Consider the following 24,884-nt stretch of genomic DNA (forward strand, 5'->3'; position numbering starts at 1 on the left):
AGTCTCATTTGTTAGCCATTCAAAGTGGTAACAGCAACTAAACATTATTTGTTTGATACATCAGCAGAAATATTCACGAAACTAATGCATTTTCAACGATTTTTAGCGAATTTAAAAGTTGGTTTGTATAACGCTTTTTCGTAAACTCAATATATACATGGTGTGTCATACTAGTACAGACCCCATCTCCCCTAAACAATGGTCATCATATTTGAATGATACCTAATATGGATACCCAAGTAACAATTCCATTGCTGATTGGTTTTGTTTGATTTTTATAAGCGTTTTATTACAGCAATAATTAAAGCTCACAGTTTTATGACTACTTTTATGAAAACCATTGATGAAATGTTTTATAGTATACTTGAAGATAACCATAAAGCCAGATTTTAAGAGTAAACAAAATCTCCGATATGTAAACCTTCTGGCATTCATTATTACCACAACAAAACTATTCAAACTCTCAACAGATGGCGATCCGATCCATTAGTAACGACATCTGTTGGTGGCAAAGCAGAAACTACGACACTGCTAGGTTTATTGCGGTCATCATAAAAGTAAACTTGCTTTCGTTTCAGTTTCGCTAATTATGGTCGTCGCCATGTTGAAGAATTATCTGATGTAAATAATGGAAATAGTCAATTTTGCTCAAATAAGCAATGAATTGATAGTTTGCTGCCATTTCCATAACATGGTCACATAAATAAACTCTCTCAGCTTTGTTTTCTTGTGATTCGAGATAGTTTTACTAAATTAATATATTAATTTATTTCATTCCAAGACGATAATATTCACCATTTTCGAAGCGCATTAATTTTATGTTTCTTCAACCCCAATATTCACGGTAAAATTGAATGCGCATAAGCTTACCAACACAATTGCTACTAAAATATTACTTTGAAATGATCGCTTTATACTTACGAATGATACATCCTCCTTTAACTTTGCGTGCCATCGAAGAAGCTTCTCTGCTTCTTGAGCTGTCATAGTTTTCGTTGAAAAAAAAACACACAACAACAATCATCGTAACCTCTTTTCAAGAATGGAAAATTTTTCAACTAGGTTTTAAAACAGTTTTATTGGTACTCTTGATGTGGTTAGCAAAACCTTTCCGAGAGTGGTCCACATAGCCGGAACATGCTCTTAAAGAGGTTACCAAGAGGTTTTGATGTATAAATCAGTTTTATTGCAAGTTTCATAAAAATGGTCATGAAGATATCTTAGAAACCCGAACAAAACTTAAAATGTTACTAGGGTAGCGAAGGCATCCATGTGTTTCTCAACCTCCTTGAAAACACATGGCTGAAAATAAAATTACAAGAAAAACAGGAAGTTGCCAATTTTCATACAGGAAAATCAAAAGTTTTCCCGTTGGTTCGCCTGCTGGGTTTCTAGACACTGTTTTATGTAAACATATCTTGGCATCATTCACATGTAATAATGATTAAATCACATTCAGGAATGATTCTATGAATTGTGTAAATTTTACTTCATCAGTGCATTTTAGGACGGATTCTTCTATGCCAAATAAAGACAGCTTTGCATTCGAACTGCTTTATGTATAGGGCTGCAAGCAGTTCAAATGCTTAAAATGATCTGCTGTACGGCCTATTCAAATGCTTAGTGGGTGCTTAGTGACCAGAAAATTCCATTCGAAATTGCATTTGAACTTTATAGTAATTGTAAGACAATTTTTGTCATGGAAAGCGGAACTTTTGGTTACTTGGGTAGATAGATTCAATCGCCAGTCTTTGGATTAGCAATCATTCTGTTTAACGTCAAACCAATTCTCATGGACTTATTTGACGTAATTTGAGAAACTCCAAAAGTCAAACCGTTGTTTAACTGCTGATACAAGCCTATAACTATTTGAAATTACCCATAAGACTACAGAATTGGAACACTGCAGCGTGTCCCTCGGTTTTCACCGCACAAGCTGGATAACTAACCACATTCCAATCCCCATCGTGTATATTCAACAAGTTTCCCCAAATGGGAGCTGTTTACAAACAACTTCGAGCCACGGCCGAAAATGGCGATTATTTATGGATAAAACCTCCCCCACGGCGCATGTCCTGGCGAACCGGCACCGTAAACAATCAACAAAGCCACGTGCTTCCAACCATGTGCTGCAGGACCAGGGCTCCAACACACTGCAGCTGATACGAGAGCTCCGCCACATGTTGATTGTTTACTATCAGCCGGATGGAGGCACCACCGGGGAGCGTATTGGGGAATCGGGCATGCTCACTGGGGGTGCTGTTGCGCAGGACAGACCGAAAATGGAGCCCTTCTTTATCCGGACCATGGTGAAAAATTATGACAGACTAGAGCTCGGAAAAGTGTAAAAAATGGACGCCATTGTTCTAGCTGGTGACGAGTTGTGAAAGAAAATCGTTCAAAATGGCGAAATACAAGTCCGAACAGTGCTAAAGTTGCCAGCCATCGAGAGCTAACCACGCCAGCAACCGGAAGTAGCTGAATTGGACCGATTTAGGTGAATCGGTGGCGCGCGAAGTGGTTTTTTCCTCCCGATAAGACAAGTGGTGGTCGACATTTTTCCATATCTCCTAAAATAGTGATCCGCAGAGGACGGTCCCCCTTTTCAGCTGGATATGATCCAGAGGGATCTCCTCGCGAACGGATGCAAACGAAAACTAGCTCGTAGGACACAACTACTCTGCAGGAAGCCAATAGCCAATGTTCAAGACCATGTACATAAAGAATAGCTCGGGTTTCATCGCTTTTTCCGTTCTGTTAGTTTTCGCAATCTCAATTACACGTAGTGCAGATGAGCCAAAAACAATCAAGTATAGCATGTAAGTACTGCTGCCTTATATTTTCTCCGCAGTGACCTAATTCCGATTTTCGCTTCCCAATTCCAGTGTCCAGGGATGGGCGGACAAGCTAGGCGGAGAATTAGCATCCTTAGGAGATTTTATAACTAGACGAAAAGACGTAGAAGATGTGAGTATCGAACGTTCTATCAGTATTCTGGCGAGTGACACATAGCAATTATCGATTTTTCGTTTGCCCTAATCATCACCGTGTCATACGTGCTGGAGGACAATGCAATGATGACACCGTACTACCTCAAATGATATCATCTTATTCCTATTTTTTTTTTTATTGTAGAGTTTTAAACAAGCACAAGTAGTTAGCAAAAATGGACAAAAAATTGTGGAAGAGATGGCCAAGGACCTCAAGTACATGATGGATGCGAAAGTGAGCGCCGTTAAGGTGAGTAAGAATGCCTTGGTATGGTCGGAAGCGCAGCTTTCACTTTTGAAGGATTATTGATTTTTATATGGCTGGCTTGTTGTACTGGGGTAGGGGTAGGTATGTACGACGTTTTTCTTTGTATGACAATGCAGAGCAAAAAGGGGGATGTTCGTGTTTAGAATTTTTGGCAACATAATCTGGAATATAGAAGTGATTTTTATGAGGACTTCCCATCGATCACCATCACGAATAGGAGCTTTTTCCTTGGAAAAGTAATAGATTCAAAATCACGTTTTTAAGCTAAAGCTTTTCAACTCTTTTCACATTTATTCAGAATTTTCCCGATACTGCAGCAGACTAGACAGTTGTTTAGCCGAGCCTAGACTTATACATAACTTTTAATTTATTTCACAACTGCAATCATTTTTGATCTTTTTTAGTATGAGTGGATTTTTTGGGCAATGGACCGTATACTTACATGTATACGGTGGGCTACAGTTCGCTCCATTGAATCTACACCAAATGATGCATCCTTCTCCACTGGACTCGGCCCTGGAACAAACGCTTCAGGTCCCCCTAGACGTTGAGTGCTATTGGGGTCCTCATTAACCGTTATGTGTCCGACAATTGTTTTTGCTTTTTTCTACATCGTGTTTTAAATGGATACTGGGTACCCGGGTACCCTGTCGGCCACATATAAGGGTTAACCACAAACGCAAATGTAACGCCACCAGATTTCGTTTTATTCTTTTCCTCCGGGCTTTCGGCTGTTCGGGCCCGTATGAAGTTGATCATCAATATTTTCTTCGTTTCTCGATAAGTTTAGCTGTGTAGTGTCGGTAGTGGTCAGAGTCCATTAAACAGGTGACCACTAATTCATGGTGTGATGCAGCTGTATCCTTACCGTGCTTAGGAATGATTGGTTAGGGGGACCTAATAAAATCCTAACCGCTTAACGGAGCCTGTGGAGTACTAGGGCGCCCTCCACAGTATTCTGCCCTTACCGCGCTAACCGGAATATTGGTGCAGTTGGCCTTGTATTTCTCCGAGATAATCAACTATCCTTCCTAACTGCGAGGCTTACACGGAGACAAATTTCGTTCGTTTGAAACAAAAATAATCATGTTTATTCGGTAAACAGATAAAATATTTAAAACTAAAATATTAATTTTTAAAACAAACTTAATTACATATTTGTAGTATATATATCCTACCGGCTGCGCCATTTTCTAGAACGGTGTCCCGCGGAACCGATATTTACGACAATATTGATTTCTACAATACCCATTGAAGAGCCCCCCATTCCGCCGTCGAGAACATAAACAAAACTCTCAAGTTCCAGCTGCATCACCAAACAAGATTTCCTCTTGCAAAAAAGGCAAGTTTCACCAAAAGTTTCCACGAAATCCCATTGATTTCGGTAGCGTATGTTATCTACATGATGTTGGCATTGAAAATGCCACGCGGGAAGTGGGTTTTCCTAGAGAAGGAAATGATTTTGTAAATTCATTTGGAAAACAAATATTTCCGTAGGGCCGACCTGCCACAAAAACCAAAAATGTTTACATTTGTTTCTAACATAACCTGTCAGAAGATACATGTTTGTTTCAAAAATGGATTGAATTTGCTTCAAATGTGACGTTCGATTTGCTCCAAACAGTTTTATTTTTGTTGCCAGAACAAACTGACAATTTATTTGAGTTTACCTGAAATATTTTTGATTTAACCATGCTTTTTTCTGCGTGAAGGGTAAGATTATTAGTATGTTGTTTATCAATTTTAATTATCACCTATATAGCTTCGCATTATGCGTTTTGAAAACTGTCCTCTGTGTATCTTCGCCTCTGGTGTTCTTTAATCGATACTGAATTGGTTTTTTATCGCTACTGTTATTTTCTTGTGTTGTGATTGTAAGAATTTGATCTTGCCTATTTTGGGGAGTGGCTTAGACACCTCAGATCAATCTTCAGCATAAAAGAACAGTTTTAGTCCAAGAACCATACTTTCGTAAAGGGGTTTTCTATGTAGGTGACTTAGCTTTAATTAATAACTAAATAGTTGCGCATTATGCGTTTTACCCGGTGTTTGCTACTTTCAGTCAAAATAAAATGACAAACTCGCGTCTCATGCCTCGAGCGGTAATAAACTTTATCTGCTGAGGACTATCTGGAATACTTTTTCGATACACACTTCCCCCGGATGTGTCGATATTACATCTTCTGATGAATCTGATGTCTTTTCTTATTGTTCTGATTCTTTGACTCCGAGTCGGAGTATCATAACTATAGAATCGGTTGAATGGGCACTAAATCCCTTTGCTCTTTTCGAATCTCCAAATTTGAATACTTTGAACATATTTTGATAAAATTGGTTGTTTGCACACTTGGATATTACTGTCAAGTTTATTCCGGAAGTGGATAATGCATTGTATGAGCATCATACCTATTAGTTTGACCTCTTTCATCTGAAATGCTTAGATCGCTTTGTCCGTGTTGTTTTTCTGACATACATGCCTCTTCATATAAACCAACATTTTTATAGAAATGGAAATATTCCTCTGTGACACGTTTAAACAATGTTATTTACGATATCGTTAGGCTTTCTTTACGCTTTATGCGTTTTTACTGTACCCTTTTCAGGGTGCTGTTAGAAGCCATTGTGGTACGCTTATGCGTTAGTATCCTCTTTCAGGGTATCTTTTCCTATTTCCCTACCTGTCCCTACCCCCATCCTATTCCTTATTTCCTTTGTTCCTTTTCCCTCAGGTAGTCGATGAAATATGCTTATATTGTGCCGATGGCACAAATGTCCCAAATAGAGGATGACGTGCCTCTTGAGCCGAATTTCTGATACCTAATACCTCCGAGTATTGCTCGTATCACCGTTCGTTCAATAACACCAAACGCTCTCCAATTGACGACCTTCAACGTTTAAGTCTGGTGGACGTATAGAGCAACCGATCATTGTCTTTCACAACGCGAATTTTGTTTTCGTCTGCAAACTACGGAACTTTAGCTGGTTACAGAGGCAGCAGAAAGTCCTATTCGCAGTTGCAAAACGCATATTCACGAAGAGGGTGATTATACATCCTTTGTACAAGATTGCCGCCTGCCCGAAACGATGTAGATACTGTCGGAAGCAACCATGCTCCGAAAGGACCTGGGTCAGGTGGAATGTTACTTTCCCATGGCGTCCGTTAACCCAACAATCAACCCTCGGAATCAACCTGTTGGCCCACCTTCCTTTGGTGGAACCGTGCCGAAAGCCGGGCTGCCATACCGTAGTATGGGAAAAGGCGACACTAGCCAGAAGCTTGCGCTTACTGGCATACACCACAGAGCTGTTGGACATATTTCGGGGCAGTGCCACTATAGCTGTGGAGGCTCTTTTGCAGGCATAATTAACGTGGCTACCGAAGGTAAGCTTATCGTCGATCATCAACCCCAAGTGTTTGATGGAGCGCTTCGAAGTGATAGTGCAATCGCCTACACTGATCATCACTTCCTGCTCCGACTTCCGGTTATTCACAACCATCACCTCAGTTTTGTGGTGAGATAACTCCAATTTCTTGATCCTCATCCACACCTCCACAATCTTGATCTAATGGGTAGTAGCCAACTCCACTGCTTCGATCGACTCGCCGTAGACTTCGAGCGTAATGTCGTCAGCAAAGCCGACAATCTCCACTCCCACCGGGAACTCTAATTTCAACACCTCATCGTACATGACATTCCATAACACCGGACCCAGGATGGAACCTTGCGGGACTTCGACCCACCTCTGTGTCGCACGGTGTGTTGAAACAGGATTATTATCGCACTTTCATGAACCTAAAATATTTTTTCGTTATAAGTTAGCCTTAGTTGTATCTATTAAGATTCTGGAGGTTAAAAAATCTTTCATCGGGGAAAATTAAAATAAATTCGATTTTAGTAGTTTACCACTTTTCTCAAATGCTATGGTATTACGCAAATCTCATGAACCTAAACTCCGCTAGAAAAAGTCCCCTTTCTAATAATAAATTTCAATCCATTTAGAGAGAAACGAATGCAAAAATCTTTACAACGAGTTTAAATTTGTTTGGCGTTCGTTTCATGTGTCCAGCCCACAACAGTCTGCCGAAAATCATAAATCATAAATGTCTAAATTCCTTTCATTTGTCTGGCTCATAGATATTTGTAATGGAGGTATAAACAAATACTTCCCATTAGTGCGACTCATACATTTGAGGAAACACCATACACTTGTGGCTCATAACATTTGCAACACATACCCTTCATGTGCTAATTAGCCTGAAATGGCGAGTATTAATTGCACATACTTTGCATGTCAAACCACATCTACATGAATATTTGCCAAAAAGTTATGAGTCGACTATACTGAGTGTGCGTGAATTATTTGTAAAAGTTCTGCTTCTGATCAGTTGAGGGCTCTCGTCCATACAAAATCTTCAAAATTTTTAAAGACCTATCTCCTTGTTACTTATAAATTGATACCTTTAGGGTTAAGTGGGCTGTTGAGTCTCAAATAACAAAAAGTTAACACAAAATACATTAGATTGGCGTTGTCATTATATGTTAATGCATTTTTTAACATTCGGTTTGAAATAAGGTGCACCGGGGCAAGTTGAAACGGGTGGAATAAGATTTTTTTATTAACGTGTATTTTAACTTTTTTTTTTTTTTTTTTTTTTTTTACAGTGATTACGGCGGTAGCACACTGTGCTTATGTTCTAACACCGCACCCTTTCCCTACGTTTGCTTCTATGAGCCTCTATTTTTGTTTCAACACACAGAAGTACGTAGGCATATCGTGGCCCAAGTCGACACTGTTTTGGCCTGCGTTGAACAAAAATAGTTTTAATAAAAGTTTCCCCCTTTTTTTTTTTTTCTTTTTGTCAATTGTTTTTTTTGCAGTATGGTCCATGCATTTAGTTAGGTTCTTGTCAATTTGTCAGTTATTCGAAGTAGATCTCCAATATGTAGTCAATAAGTCAATTAAGTCATTCTGATCTGTTCTATCATAGCAGCTTTAGTCTTTGCTTTATTGAAGTGTAGTTTTATTGGAAATATGCTGAATGTCGTCATTAAAAAGAGACGTCTGGAACTGTGTCCTGCTAGTTGTTTCGTCATGCACATACGTCATGTCTTAATAATGCCTAGAAGATTAACGAAAACACGTGTGTTCGGTCGGATGTTGATTGCGTAGAAAGTCAAGGAAAATAGGTTTCTTTATTGTCAGTTGTTATGTAAGCCTCGCTTGAAGCACTTCCCGTGAGAACCTTGTCATCTGTACACCAACTAATCCGTATCTTCGTACACAGCTAAATACTGTACTGTCAACCGGCGAAAAGCCTACGGGTAAATATTAAAAAATGAATAATAATGCTGTCTAGCGCATTGTTTCCTATCGGCCACTATTTTAGTCTAGTCTCAACTACAAGCTTTTTTCCAATCTTAGCGTTAATTGTCTTCTAGATCCTTCTAGATAGATTCATCGAATCAGTCGAACACGTATGTTAAAATATAGTCGATTCTGTGTCAATTGTTTTCTTTATTTCTACTTCTCTGTGTTCATCTCTTGTGTCCTTAAATTGTCATCGGTGAAAAACCCACAGAAACATGTAACTGAACTCCTGATATTTTTCTGTTGGTGTCATAACACCATCTAAGAGATAAACAAAAATACGCCAAGTTGGTCAGTTGATTGTAATAAAACAAAAATTGCTTGTCAACTATTATGTATTCATCCCCCTACAAATACTATGAAAAATATTCAAATTCGTTCTATCCTATCGGTCCTACCTCGATAAACCATGTCATTTTCTCATGCGTGGCCTAGAAATGTCAACCTAGTCATACAAAAGTAACGTTGTTCAGTTAATAAAAAGCAGTCAGTTTTTGTCCAAAATGTCACGTCAAACGCATTGACGTCAACAATGCGTTTAAGTGTTCGCACGTTAGCTTCGAATCTATCAGCACAATTAAATGCTGCAAATCTCCTTCCCACTAATAATTCGTCGGTTGATTTTAATTGCATTATTTAAAGAAAATATGTCCAACTAACATGGTAAAAAATCGAAAAAGCGACTATGACATTAATAAATTACTAATCAAAATCAACCGAGAAACGTGGAAAATAGAGCCCAAACAACATTTTGAAGTCAGCTGGCTGTTAAAGGTTCCAAAACCCTTCACAAATCCTATAATACTTTTATTAGGATTTGAAACGATCATCAAAACCTTCTCAAATCCAACCGACTTGGAACTATTGCTTGGGAATAGACTCTACTGAGCCCTGGCGGTTCCTCCGTGTTTATCGAGCATGTCTGATGCATATGATCAGCCATACTCCATCTGCAGCAGCCGGTTCGTGATGAACCGTTGGAGGCGCATTAAAGTGTTAAAAAGGTGATATGTTTCACTAAAGAACACTACATTACAATAATCAAAATGAAACTCCTTCACTTTAATACCGTCAACCCCTGCGAACTTGGCCAGGGTATTAACGTGTATTTTAACTTATAGCTAATTCTACACTTAAAAAGTGGAGTAAGATGAAACAGCGGGTTAATGTGATATTATCTAGTCATGATAAGCAATTTGAATGTCATAACATTTTTTAAATCAAACAAGGATAATTATACAAATGGTATGAAATCTTTTTCAAAACATCTCAAGTTTTTATTAAGAGTTTACCTTACTGAATGAAACGCATGCTTAATAGATGTCAATGTGAATGAAATCTTATAGTATAAGTCCAAAATATGTTGGAAACATATCAATTTGCAAGTAATATGATGAATTTCAATAATAGTAGTCTCGTGCAGTATTTTTTTTCTATGTTCGTCTGAGTTATCTGTAGTTTTATTTTATAAGACACTTTGGTCTTGATAAAAACTTCATGCTTTTTAATGGTTTCAATGTTATGACTGCATGAAATAATAGTTCCAACCATCTTCTATGTGTTATAACCATTTAGCAATCAAAATCTATCCAATGATTCCAAAATGAAGCATAAAAAAACAAAGAAAAGTTCTTTAAAAGTTGTATTGAAACCTCAAATTCCGTCAATAATGCCTCACTTTGCACATCACTGTTTGTTGTTGTTTTTCATATATTTTATGACATCTCCAGAGCATTGATGTCTTCTTAATCTTGTTCTACATTTTCAATTTTTATTTTATCTGAAAATTTAGTTAAATTTCTTCTCAGCATAAACAACAATGAACATATCTAAAACTAAGCAAAAAATAGAGTTAAGGACTGTTCCTTTTAATTGCACTACTATTTTGCATATCTGTCAAAATACGTATTTCGACCTCAACTGTTAGGTCATCTTCAGTGTCTCGTACTCAATCCGATATTCTTTTTACGTACATGTATTTCGCTAACATGCCCAGGTTCATAATCATCATATCTGAAACTGTTTCAAACGAACATTGATTGATTTCACAATAAAAAATGATATGCTTACCTTAAAGTACGTGTATCAAGGGAGTGTGTCGAAAGAATAATTAAAAGCTATTCTCTAAGGGCTGATTTCTTCACCTCGGATTAACCGGTAAACCAGGCGTACCCATAAAACATAAAAAATGCTTTTATATTTAAACCTGGTTTAACGCTTAAGTCAGGGTGAAAAAATCGGCCCTATGTGTCCAACATGCGAACAAAAGTATTCATAGGATAAATTTTCACATGTTAGTTAAACATCGTGCCCTGCAAAAATCAGAGCACAATATACATAATAGTTTTTATTATATTCGAAGAACTATCAGTATTACTGCAAAACAAGCTCAAAACAACTTAATTTACAGTTAACATGAACGTTAAAAAATACGCGTGATTAAGTCCCCATATTTCTTTAATGATTTTGCAATCGAATCATCGTGACCGTGTGATCGCCGTTTATGTGTATCGTTACATGGTTTGGCTTGTAAAGTATGTGCAACTAATACCCGCTATTTCAGGCAAATTTGCATATGAAGAGTATGTGCTGCAAATGGTACGAGTCACAAGTGTATGGTGTTTCTTCAAATGTATGAGTCGCATTAATGGGAAGTATTTGTTTTCCTTCATTACAAATATCTATGTACCAGACATATTGAAGGAATGTAGACTTTTATGATTAATGACTTTCGGCAGACTGTAGTGGGCTGGACACATGAAACGAACGCCAAACAAATTTAAACTCGTTGAAAGACTTTGCATTCGTTTCTCTCTAAATGGTTTCAAATTTATTATTAGAAAGGGGACTTTTTCTAACGGAGTTTAGGTTCATCAGATTTGCGTAATATCATAATTATATGAGAAAAGTGGTAAACTACTAAAATCGAATTTATTTTAATTTTCCCCGATGAAAGATTTTTTAACCTCCAGAATCTTAATACATACAGCTAGGGCTAACTTATAGCATAGCATAGCATAGCATAGCACGAATACTTGCACAAATCATGGATGGAGTTGCAAAGATGAGTATATCCATTGCTATTGCAGATTTCGCTACTATCTACAATAACATAGAACCACTCATTTTCAGACACCTGGCCAAGTCCTTGCAAGCATTTTTATAAATCTTATCATCAACTTAGAAAGCGTCCAGAACTGAAACGGCTTCCAATAGATGATAGGATGGTGAAAATAGCGAATAGTTAAAAGATGTATGAGCATTTTAACAATATAATAGATAGATAAGTAATCGGAAAGGTCTCACCAATATCCGTCTTGTCGGACGATCGCACCCACGCCTTGCTATCTTTCCATTCCTACGCCAATCGTCTGGATGTAGATCAGTCAATTGCAGACAAATCTTGAGGAGTCCATTTGATCTGCGATGCCGCTTCCTCGATGGCCTTGTCATGGTCGTTTCCCACCAAATCGCCACAGGTCACCGTTTCGTCTGATTGTTTTCTCAGAACTCCGATAATTCCCATTACTGCTTGCAGCTTCGTCTTTCAGTCCGCGATCTTCACCAGCTAGTTGGCCGATGCGTTGTGACTTAACAGTCTGGCTATAGATCCACTCAGGTTTTAAATGTCCTTCGCAATGCTTTCACGAACAAATAACCCGCGACAAGATTTTTAAAATTGACCACGAAAAACGCGAGAAACACGCAATGCAAAATTTGTTGAATGGCCAAATTGGTTTACAAATGATGACAGCAGCACGACGTAAACACAGCTCGCAAGTTTTCTACAGCTAGGGCTAACTTATAACGCAAAAATATTTTAGGTTCATGAAAGTGCGATAATAATCCTGTTTCAACACACCGTGTGTCGTAAACTAGTACTCGATTCTGGAAGTAACTGTGGAATTCCGCCGATCATGCCAACTGAATGGCGGGTTGATCAGCGGAAACCGATGGGCTCCGCTGGGAGCAACTCACCTATGCGTGTGGTTTCGACGACGGTCTGCAAGAGAAAGAGGCCGAGTGCTGTGCGGCCACACTGTCGTGCCCGAGGTCGTGCCTATCAACTGTCATGCTTCGGAAGCCGAAATGCTTTCGTGCATGATGTCTGTTAGCATTTCCTCCATAGGGTTACCAACACCTCACAGTAACTTCCGAGAATCTTGCACAGGAACCCGGGAATCCCCAGACACAGGAACGCATCGGCAATAGCTGGCTAACTAGCGCTATTAAACGCGTTCCTTACATCCACTACTCTCAGTAGCAAATCCTCTTTCTCTTACGCTCGAGTGCTTTCCCGGCGGTTTATGAAACCGACAAGATAGCGTCTACGGTCGACCTCCAGCTCCGGAAGCTGTACTGGCTACTCGAGAGACCATTTACATCCTCGGTGTGCCACAACATTCTATTGAGGATGATCTTTTTGAGCACCTTCCCCGCCGTGTCGATCAAGCATATTGGTCTATTTGCACAGGGGTATCCGGGTGGTTTCCTCGCCTTTGGTAATAGAACCAGGCTCTGCCACTTCCAAACTTCTGGGAAAACTCCTTTGTCCAGGCATTTCTGCATAGCATACCTGAACACCTCGGGAGCCTCTGCAATAGCCACTTTTAAAGGCCAGATTCGGAACTCCGTCCGGACCTGGGGCCTTACCTACGCTAAGGAACCCTCTCCTCAACGTCAGCCCCAGTCTCCGGCTGTCCTACGAAAGGAGGTTGAGGACTAGGATCATGACGCGAAAAAAGCCCCTCGTTGATCCCCTCCAACATCTCTGGAGATTGCTCTGTAGGAGCCATTACATCTCTCGTCTTGGCCATCAACCCGGTAGGCCTCACCCCACAGATTCGCATTGGCACTCTGGTAGAGACCTTCGAAGCAGGCCTTTTTGCTTGCCCTTATCACGGTCTTCAGCGCGTCGTTCGGTTCGCATTTTCCTCAGATCGTGTTCGCTGCATCCGCCGCCTAGTCCGTAGGCAGGCGCGGCGCATGTCGGCAATCGCTTGAAACCACCAGTAGGGCGCGCTGAAGAACTTCTAAGGTGGACTCGCGCTGAAGAACTTCTAGACATGCTCGCATCGCACGCACGCGAGAGCGCCGCAACCATTTTGTCGCCGTCTAAACCAAGTAAGTTTCGCTCACGTCGGAGCGCCTCCCTAAATACCCCTTCGTCGAAGTATGATGTCTCCCACCTTCGAGGGCTTAGGCTTGCTGCCTGCTGCTGCTGTAATCGATACTGTAGCGAACCGCCAGGTGATCGATGTGAGTGTAGCTATTGTCTACGCTCCAGTTTGAACTACTTGTTAGATCAGGATTACAAAAACTAATGTCAATAATCGACACCGCACCGGTTCCACTAAAGGTAGTTTTGGTACCGACATCAGCCAGATCGGCATCTGGCATGGCCAGTGCCTTTATTAGGGTCTGGTCCTGCTAACTCTTAAAACGGCTTCCCCATTCCACGGCCCAGGCATGACAGTCACCCGCTATTACCATCGGCCTTCACTCTGACAGCACAGTCGACATGCAGTCCAGCATCTACGTGAACTGCTCGATCGACCACCGCAGAGGCGCAAAAGAGCTACAGAAGATGATCCCGTTTACTTTGGCGACCACGAAGCCCTCATAGGAAGTAGACACCGAGGTATTTACCCGTCGTACATATCGCCGCCATGTGTCTGGACCCATCCGCGACCCAATTGCCGTTGCCGGCGGGTACTCTGTATACCCTGTATACCCCACTCAGAAAACGCCAGACAAAGTAGTTGCTGAACTGCGTCAGAGTGGTACAGGTTTAGCGGCGTAACCTGCACTGTGAACGTGCACCTTGGACCACTCGTTGGGTGCCTGTTGTTCACGGATTTCCCGTAACGAATCAGACAAATGGGTGGACGCGTGCTGCCTTGTCTTATGCCACCGCATCGCCTCCCAGATCCACGAGCTTGGCGTCGCTTCGCATCGTCCTCAAGACGTTCGAGTACTTAGACTGTTCGGTCTTGATGACGAGTGCGTCGCCCTTCACGCGTTTGATACCTACTCTTCTATGCCTTCTTGGTTTGGCGTCTCTAATCTGCTTGACTTACTGCTGTTTCTTTTTCCTCTTCCACTCGACTTTCGTCCGCATCCGCCACACCTTTTAGGTATCCTACGAAAGCGAAGGCCTCTGTCTGGGTAGACTTCGTAACCTTTGCTTTCGCCGGTTCTGGCGCTGCTGCAGTCTTCGTGAGTCTCTCGTGATCTTGCTGGGCATCGTCCATCGACTTATGAAGTCGCAGCAGGGCCGTTTTAAGGTTCTTGCTTATGTTGAACTTCATGGACGCAAAGTCCATGAAGCTGCTGCTCAGCCACCTCTATTGCAGATAGCCCATCACTTTTTTGGTTGATGGCCCTCATCAATCACGCTCCGTCCAATATCTCCCCCGGCAGGCTAGCCGGGAAATGAATCGCAGCTTCTACGCTGGAGCTGCGTGTGCAGCTTCCTTCTACTGACTCCTCACTTCTCCTTAACGGATACCTAGCCAACCCACTTCTTGCGAAGGGGTTAGCCTCGCCAATACCACTACCACTTATTTGTTGTTTTTGACTTGAATTCTTATTTAATCCCACGAGTTGCACGAGAAAGAAGGTCCAGGTTTCCAACGAAAAAAAATATCCTACTCTACTAGAATCAGTGATTTTAGGACCTTAAAGGCCTAAAAAGTGCTCAGAGTTGCGATATTTCTTTTCGTTTTTGAGTTATTGGACAAAATATGGCAGGTTTCCCCAGGCATTTCAAAAAATGGTAAAAATGCTCATTTTTAGATAGTTTTTTGTCAATAACTCAGAAACAAAAAGATATATCGCAATTCTGAGCAAAATCACCGATTCTAGTAGAATACGATATTTTTTTCGTCGAAACCACTTAGCCTTGAGACACGGACTTCTAATTTTGGCAGGATGGTTTTTTAGCTAAAACGATCGTTTTGCAATATTGAACTTTTAACATTTCCAACTTTTGCAAAAATAGGGACGGCCTAATGATCATCCCTCTAGCTGGAGCAAAAGCCACTTGTCTCTGACCGCTGCCATTGGTAACTGTGTGAAAGCTCCCATGTGTGAAGTAGCGAACGAAAACAGGCCTCTCTACCGACCTAAGTGTTAGCGTCCCCGAAACGTCATGTTTTTTGGGCACTCCAAATCTACGTTACCATGCTTTTTTTTCTCTCCCTTTTTTGGCACAGACCTACTGGTCCATATCGGTTACCATGCTTGAATGTACCACTTATTCAACGTCCATCCCGTTTCAGCGCATCATGGACACCGCCGAAAACACGGCCATCTCGTACGATGAGGAACCAGTGAACCAAAGTTTCCAGTACTACAATGCCAAGGAGATGATCGAACCGGGCGAGATCATCACCACACCGATACCGATGATCGACGAAGATCCCGCTGATATAACAACACCAATCCCGCCCAAAGAGATCGTTCTCACTAAGAAGAAACACTTCTTCAACGAAGCGGTCAATACCTCGGTCAGTTCGGTGCACGTGCCCACCAATGTGTACGATAGAGGTTGGTATCAAGCGTTTGTAGACCGTTGAACTTTCAACTGAATTACTTCTTTGAACAATTGCAGCAACTGAGGTGATCAAGGCAATCAAGTGGTCCGAAGCGTTGGACTCGATCTTCTACAACAACTACATCGGCGACCCGACGTTGACGTGGCAGTACTTTGGCAGTTCGACGGGCTTCCTCCGCCAGTTCCCGGCGACCAAGTGGGTAGAGGATCCGGTCGATCTCTACGACTGCCGGTTACGCTCCTGGTACATTGAGGCGGCCAACAGTCCGAAAGATGTCATTATCCTAGTAGACAGCTCCGGTTCCATGACGGGCCAGCGCAAAGACATCGCCAAGCACGTCGTGTCCAACATCTTGGACACGTTGGGTCCTAACGATTACGTCAACATCTTCACTTTCTCCGAAGAGGTGACCGAAGTTGTCGATTGCTTTCGCGATACGCTGGTTCAAGCCAACATGGGTAATATCCGAGAGCTGAAGCTAGGAATGGATAACATCGAAACGACTGAGATTGCGAACGTCTCGGCGGCCTTGACCAAGGCCTTCGAGCTGTTGGAAACCTTCCGCGAGAGTCGAAACGGTGCCCGGTGCAACCAGGCCATTATGCTCGTTTCGGATGGTGTTCCGTACAGCTTCGAGGATATCTTTGAGCAGTACAACTGGAAGGAGTTGCCCTTTATCCCGGTGCGGGTCTTTACCTATCTGATAGGCCGGGAGGTCGCCGATGTCAAGGAGATCAAGGAAATGGCCTGTAAGAATCAAGGCTACTACGTACACTTGAGCACGCTGGCCGAGGTGCGGGAAGAGGTGCTGAACTACATACCGGTGATAGCGCGGCCACTGGTGTTGAATAAACGGGAACATCCGGTGGTGTGGTCCGAGGTGTACGCGGACGTTGAGGTTTGTTGGTAAAGGGGGACCTTTTAAGATGTGGTATGTCGATTTTGTGACTTCTTTTAGGATCCAAAAATGACGGACTGGTTGTGGGAAATAAAAGAAAGAGCTGAACAGAAGGAACGGTTCATCGATTACCGTAAGAATCGAGTGATATTCTTCTCTCCAGAAGAACAGCACCGCAGGATGATCATGAAACAGCGAATGGTAAGTATATTGGAAAGCATTCCTTTGTGGCTGTACTCTCGTCACAGTCATCTATCAAAACGGATTATGAATTGGTGAGCTCGTTCCATGTTATTATTATGATACCTAATTAGGCTCAGTGTACCAGTTATGGCTATAGTACCTCAAATTCGCCATAGTTGATTTTCAATCTTTAACGATGCAAATCATCAAGAAAAAATATGTGAACAATAGATCACGTTCATAAAAGATGATTGCACTCATTTAAAGTTCACATTTTGCTCAAATTATGATAGAAATAAATCATTTTCCTTAAAATTTCGGCTTCCTTGCACCCTATTTCGCCATAGTGTACCAGTTATGGCAAATCCCATAAGGAATGCATGTAAATAGTGCGAAGTGGAACCGAAATTAAAAAGTATGTCCATAACTGGTACAGGGTTCCTATCATTGGCACACGCCGTAATAAATAGTAAAAGTGGGTTTGGCTCAGATTTTATATTTTTCCTGTAAAGTATGAAAACAAATCTATCATTTGACATATCGACGACATTCGTCGGTCTTCTTCTTATTTTTGTAGAAATAGTTTTCCTTAGGTAGTGCGATAACTGGTACAGGCACCCTATTGTGTATTTAGGAATTTGCATCGTCTCTATTCAGTCTAATATTTTATTGATTTTTTTTCAGAATCAAGATCCTTACTCAAACAACCAGAAGTACAACTTCATGACAACAGTGTCTGTGCCTGTGTTCGATCGTCGGGAAAATGCTGTAAGTAATGGCTTTCAGAACCATGACAATCCATTTCCGTTTTCAGGTATCGTCAGGTCCGAGGTAAATGTTTCTGAAGTTTTGTTCTAATCTATCAACCTTGGTGCTGACTACCAAACAGGCATTCACAGCTGAACTGTACATCTACTCATCCGTTTCATTTCTACCTTCTGTCACTTGCTTCTCTGTTTTATAATACTGATTTTCTTTTCGTTCTATGCCCTAAACATACAAAACAAAAACTGTCCCTATCTGTACTTTGTGTGTAAAAAACCATGAAAACAATCTTGCTATCGACGCCGCCCCGTACTTCAAACTGTCCCCTATTCAGAACATCACCGAAGACATCCTCGTCAATGCGGCTTACTGGGTTACGATAACACGAGAGGTACTTCGCACAATAAGCGCAGATGCAGTATAGTTAGTTTTGAAATCGACAGAGTTTACTTAGGCCAGTGCGTAGGGCGCCAGTTTGTTTTGAATTTCAATATCATTAAACAAGAAACGCTATTTAACCACCTAGCAAGAGTTTAGACCTTAGACCTTAAAATCCAGTCAGATAAACCGAAATCGTCGAGAGAAGAAAGTAATCGACTATTGACCCACATTTTGAATGCGACGTGGAGCGTTCCGTTTGGCTAGTTTCATGCGTGTGTGTGTTCAAGTTTCATACTAGAAGTATATAACCAAACAGTAAAATAGTCAGAGTTGTTTTTTTCATTAGGAAAATCGTTCAAAGTTTCATTAGTGAGTTTAGTTAACTGCCAGCGAGTGTTTTTTGAGAAAGTATCCATGAATATTTTAAGGTAGAACACTTGCTAGTAGTAAGTGATCCATTTAATCTTTTAATAGGTTCCTTTCAAACCCCAATCAGTGTAGAATAGTTTCCAGGTTGGATACCATAAACACAACGATACCTATCACCCATAGTCTGTACTACGTAACCTATATAATACATTAACCAGTGTGCGTGTAATTTCGTAGCTAGACCCTACAGTTACCTAACAGTCCACATTTCCAAATGTCCTTACCTTAAATGTTCATGTTTTTGGGGACTTTAAACTATCATCTTTTCCATCAAATACTAGGACATTGAACATCTTAATGTGTTCAAAAACATGATTTTTTAGCTTACAAGTTTTTGGGTTTTATTTTTAAAAATATACATATTTGTTGAAGCGTGATATAGTTGTAGAATTCGTTTAAGTTAACCCATATATCTATGCATTCATTTAGCGATGTTTTTTTTTTGTTAATAGTTTAGTCACTTTTATTAGACAATTTCATTGCATAAAGGTTTTCCTCCATAACCACCATAAACTGCATATTTTGCTGCTAGTTCCAACAACATTTACTAGTATTTTTAACACATTTACGAATCCGAAATAATAAAATTCATTCACTAATGCCCAACATTGCTAATTTCATGCAGACCAAGGTGGCGAATATACTCGGTGTAGCCGGGGCGGACGTACCAATCTCGGAAATCAAGAAATACTTGAAGCCACATTTGGTGAGTTGACTTGTTGTACTAACACACAGTTAAAGTGGAAAGGAACATTGGATCAAATTGGATATTGTTTGTTTCAGCTTGGAGTCAACGGGTACGCCTTCATCGTTACGAATAACGGGTATATTCTAACGCACCCCGATTTCCGTCCAGTTGTAAGTATATGAAACATGCATGCCTATTTGCGCGTTCTAATTAACATAGTGGTTGTAAGGGATTCCTCGACGCATTTGTTCAGGGTTTTCTCCTGGCATTCCTCCAGGAATTGTTTAACCGTTATGTGGCCGACAATTTTTTTGCTCTTTTCTACACCGTGCTTTTTAAATGGGAATTCGTTCAGGGATTCCCACAGGAATCAATCCAGGCATTCCTCCAGGAGTTTTTCCAGGAGCTACTCCTGGGATTTATTCAGGAATTCTTCTTGGGGTTCGTCCAGGAATTTCTCAAGGGATTGCTACAGAAATTCCTCCAGGCATTCTTTCAAGATTATATCCAGAAAATTCTCCAGGTACCTAGGGGCGGGACAACGTCTAATACCGACTCTAATACAGCCTAATAAATATTAATGTCCTAATCTTTACCGTCAACCGACTCGTGTTTTTGGATAGTATGTCATGACTTTTCAAGCAATAACTAAAAACTGTCATGAAGACGCGAGGTGGAGGTACGGTATGTCCGCAACTTTTCTACAATTTGTTCGGGTAACTACTTAAATTTCTATTGATTATTTTAGCTGGGAGAATAAACTGAGCACCAGCCACGGCTCCAGCATATATCATCGAGGACATGGCTATTGAAAGCCCATGGCTAGGAGGGTAGGAGGAATCATAAGAAATGGCTCTATTGAACTTCTCGAGGAAAACGACTACTGATGTTGATTGCTAAACTTCTATGTTGCATAAATATAAAAAAAAAACTGAACTGTGAAACTGAGAATATCATTTTCCCTTGCACGTGCGACGGTGCAGTATTCTGCCAACACTTTAGTTAAATTTCTCTGAAGCATTTTTGAACTAGGATGTTTTTTCTGGTTCCAATCAATAGCCAAGCTAATCAAATATCGAATTATCTCCGGTGATGTGACCTCAATATTGTATAAGATCTTCAGACCAAACTCTACGGCACATACGACAAATAAACTTTTGTGTGATAGAAGTACGTGCGGATACTATCACGACTGTTTGCAGTTGTCCGTCATCTGCATGTCCCAATCCCAAATTGATTCTCTTGGTATGAGCTGGTATGAGAAGTTCAATAAGAGAGCAAGATTTTGCCGACATTAGTTTTCTAGTCCTTATTCATTAACTCATGCAACACAAAGACGATGGAAGCGCCACGATCATATTTTTTTTCTTGTTGTCATCACGGTTGTCACCCGAAATCAAATCAGTTCAAACGAGGTGGCTTACTTTGTTTAAATTTGCTAGGGCTCTGGGACTAATATTTTCTAATACTTCTAATATCGCTAATTAATATTAGAGCTGTCCCGCCCCTAGCCAGGTACTCTTCCCGGAATTCGTCTAGGTAATACCTGAGGAATTTCTTCAGGAGTTCCTCCAGGAATTGTTTCAGGGATTTCTCCCAGAATTCCACCAGGAATTTATCCAGGAATTCCTTCAAGGATTTTTTCAGAGATTCCAGAGATTGTTTCAGTGATTCCTCAATGAAATCCAACACGGACTGCTTCAGGAATTCTTCCAACATTTTTTTCAGGAATTCTTCCAAGAATTTCTCCAGAGATTCCTCCAGGAATTCGTTCAGGGATTCCTGCAGGAATTCCTCCAGGAATTCATCCAGGAATTCATCCAGGAATTACTTCAGGAGTTTTTTACATGAGCTCTTCCTGGGATTTGTTCAGGAATTCCTTCTGGGATTCCTCAAGGCATTTCTCCAGAAATTCTTCCAGGCATTCTTTCAAGATTTCATCCAGGAAATTCTCCAGGAGGTCTTCCCAGAATTCCTCGAGTTATTACCTCAGGATTTTTTTTTTCAGAAATTCCTCCAGCAAAATCCTCCAGAGATACCTTCAAAAATTTTTCCAGGAATTTCTCCAGGAATTGTTTCAGGGATTCCTCCAAAAATTCCACGAGGAATTCCCCTTGGAACTCCTCCAGAAATGTATCCAGGAATTCTTCCATGGATTTTTCAAGAGATTCTTCCAGGAAATACTTCAGCGATTCCTCCAGAAATTCCTACAGAGATTCCTCCAAAAATTGCTTCAGAAATTCCTCCATGAATTCCCCGAGGATTTCCTCCAGAAATTGCCTCAGGAATTCATCCAAGAATTCTTTCAGGAATTCTTCCAGGAATTCCTCCAAAAATATCTCCAGAGATTCCTCCAGAAATTCGTTCAGAGATTCCTACAGTAATTTCTCCAGGAATTCCTCCAAGAGTTCTTCCAGGAGCTCCTCCTGGAATTTCTTCAGGAATTCTTCCTGGGATTTCTCCAGGAATTCTTCCTGAGATTTCTGTAGGAATTCCTTAAGGGATTTCTCTAGAAATTCATTCAGAAAATCCTCCAGGTATTCTTTCAGGAATTCTCCTATTTACCTATTACCTAAGGAATTTCTTCAGAAATTTCTCCAGGAAATCCTCCAGGGATTCCTTTAGAAATACCTCCAGGAAATTGTCCAGGCATTCCTTCAGGAGTTGTTTTATGGATTCCTCTAAGAATCCCGCCACAAAAGTTCAGCCTTTTGGACGCAGTGGCTTAATTTCCCCAACAGGGGAGGAAAAAAAAAGAATCCCACCAGGAATTGCCTTACGAATTCCTCCACGAATTTATCCAGGGATTCCTCCAAGGATTTTTCTAGAGATTTCTCCAGGAATTTCTCCACGAATATCTCCAGGAATTTTCGCAGGGACTCTTCCAGGAATTCCTTCAAAGATTTCTCCGAGAAATCCTCCGAGGATTCTTCCAGATATTCCTCCAGAATTTCTCTAGAGATTTCTCCAGGAATTAATACAGGGATTCCTTCCGGAATTTTCCCAGGGATCGCTCCAGGAATTCATCCACGAATTTCTCCACGGATTCCTCCAGGAAATCCTCCAGGTATTCCTTCAGAAATTTCTCGAGGGAGTCCTCTAAGAATTCCTCTAAGGGCCTGTCTATAAACTACGTAGACTCTTAGGGGGGTCTGGCCAAAGTCTACGCTCCATAGAAATTTCGAAAATTTTGTATGAACAAAAGTCTGCGGAGGGGAGGGGGTCTGAGATGACCCAAAATGAGTTTACGTAGTGTATGGACAGCGCCTAAAGACTTCTCAAGGAATTCCTCCAGGGTCTCCTCCAAGAATTCCTCCAGGGATTTTACCAGTAATTTGTCCAGAAGTTCCTTCAAGCATTTCTCCAGGAATTCCTACAGAGTTTCCTCTAGGAATAGCTTCAGGGGTTTCTCCAGGGATCTCTCCGAGAATTTATCCAGGAATTCCGTCAAGGAAATTTCCATTTTCTCCAGGGATTCCTCCACGAATACCTCAATGAATTCATTCAGGGATTCCTCAAGGAATCCATCCAGGAGTTTCTCCACATATACTTTCAAAAATTCCTCCGGGAATTCCTCCAGGTATTCCTCCGGGAATCCCTTCTGGAATTCCTTCAAGGATTTCTCCAGAAATGTCTGCAGAGATTACTCCAGGAATTCCTCTAGTGATTCCTTCAGAAATTTCTCTCAGTATCTCTTCGAAAATTTATTCCTTCAGATATTTTACATCATCTTTTCCAGAGATGCATCCAAGAACTTCTCCAGGATTACCTGAAGATTTTTTTTAATTACTTTAAGGATTTCTAAAGGAATTCCTGTAGCGGTTTGTATTGGAAATCTTTAAGATAATTTCAGGGTGATTTATAAAGGCGCCAGGAGTTAACCAAGAAATCATCCAGGACTTCCTCACAATTATCTTCAAGAAATTTTTAGGAGTTCATCCACGGATTTCCTTCAAGAATGCCTCTCGTAGCTCCTGCAAAGGAAATCCAAATGCTTCAGAAACTCGTCCTGGGATTCTATCAGGAATATATACTGTAAACATTTTTTTTTCTCCACGAAATCCTTCAAGAAGTTTTTTGTGGAATTTGATTTTTTCAGGAACTCCCAAAGAAATTCATCTAGGAGTTTTTCCAGGGATGTTTTGATTCATTCAGAAAGTCCTTCAGGAATTCTACCAAAAGTTAGTCAAGGAACTCCTTCGGAAATTCCCCCGAAAATACCTCAAGGGTTCATTCCAACGATTATTTTAGGACTCATCCTAAGATACCTTCAAGAATTCACCAGGGATCTTGTTCCGAATTTTGTGTAAAGATTTCTCCAGATATTTTCTTGGAATTTCTCCAAGAAGTTACCTAAAAATGTTCCATGTGTTCTTCCGAGCAAACACAGATCACAGAAGGATCACGGCAGCGCAGGTTTTAGTTGCACAGAAGTCACTGTGACCCAATTTAAACGTTGAAGCGCTTTCAGATATTTCTCCATGGAATCCTTCAGGAATTCAACCAGGAAAGATTCTTTCGGAATTCTCCTACGGTTTCCTTCCGGAATTTATTTAGGAAATGCACTCCATGAAATCTTCTAGGAATTCATTTTTCAATTCTTCTAGACATTTGTTTTTCAATACATTCCAGCGATTCAAAGAATTCCATTATTTTAGAGTTCTTCGGAAACACCTCCAGGAAATTCTTCAAGAATTTCTCCAGGGATTCCCTTCGGAGATTCTTATAGAGACATCTCGAGGGTTTCTTCCGGTGATTGGTTCAAGGCTTTTACGATAATACCTTTAGGAATTATTCCAAGGACCCTCCCTGAATTACTTCAATTGACAATTCTATATGCTCAACAATGCTATTATGCTCTGAGATAAGTATATGCAGTATATGAGTATATAAAACTGTTTTTAGAGAAATTCCAGCAAGGATGTACTCGGAACAATACAACTGAAGGTTTATTCTTAGAGGAATAGAGATCCAGAACATTTCAAAAATGTATTTCAGATGTTCCCAATGAAAATTCTCCATGATGTTTTAATGAAATTCTTCACGGAATTACTCTAGGAACTTTTTTTTTCCGTGATTCCTTCTAAGGAGCTCTTTTCGAGAAATTCTACCATGATTCCTAAGAGAACTCCTTCCGGACTCTCTAGGAAGTTTTCTCGGGGTTCTTCCAGGAACTTCTCCGGAGATGTGGTAACTCTTTCCGACTCTTCCAGAAACTCATTCTTGGATTCCTCCATGGATTCCTTTCGGGATTCCTTTAGGAGTTCTTTCTGGGATTCCAGCAGCTCCTTCAGGAATTTCGAAGGAAGTTTATTCTGGAAATAACTCATATGTTCATAATTAAAAAAGGAAT

General features: G+C 40.7%; 1 protein-coding gene across 6 annotated transcripts in view; it reads left to right on the top strand.

Moving 5' to 3' along the window:
- The first annotated feature begins 1,982 nt into the window (after positions 1 to 1,982).
- Positions 1,983 to 24,884, top strand: part of LOC109413869 (voltage-dependent calcium channel subunit alpha-2/delta-3) — a 48,858-nt gene continuing 25,956 nt past the window's right edge. Inside the window, exons 1-10 of one of the 6 annotated variants that reach the window (XM_029860880.2) lie at positions 1,983 to 2,819; positions 2,886 to 2,967; positions 3,136 to 3,240; positions 15,912 to 16,179; positions 16,244 to 17,085; positions 17,146 to 17,286; positions 17,953 to 18,036; positions 18,368 to 18,424; positions 19,469 to 19,549; positions 19,627 to 19,701. In XM_029860880.2, the coding sequence (XP_029716740.2) occupies positions 2,701 to 2,819; positions 2,886 to 2,967; positions 3,136 to 3,240; positions 15,912 to 16,179; positions 16,244 to 17,085; positions 17,146 to 17,286; positions 17,953 to 18,036; positions 18,368 to 18,424; positions 19,469 to 19,549; positions 19,627 to 19,701 (1,854 nt within the window). In that variant the 5' untranslated portion in view covers positions 1,983 to 2,700. The remainder of the gene's footprint in view (positions 2,820 to 2,885; positions 2,968 to 3,135; positions 3,241 to 15,911; positions 16,180 to 16,243; positions 17,086 to 17,145; positions 17,287 to 17,952; positions 18,037 to 18,367; positions 18,425 to 19,468; positions 19,550 to 19,626; positions 19,702 to 24,884) is intronic. The other 5 variants (XM_029860882.2, XM_029860881.2, XM_029860884.2 and 2 more) reach the window with 5 other exon arrangements.

The sequence above is a fragment of the Aedes albopictus genome, chromosome 2 (genome assembly GCF_035046485.1).
Source record: "Aedes albopictus strain Foshan chromosome 2, AalbF5, whole genome shotgun sequence".
Classification (NCBI taxonomy): domain Eukaryota; kingdom Metazoa; phylum Arthropoda; class Insecta; order Diptera; family Culicidae; genus Aedes; species Aedes albopictus.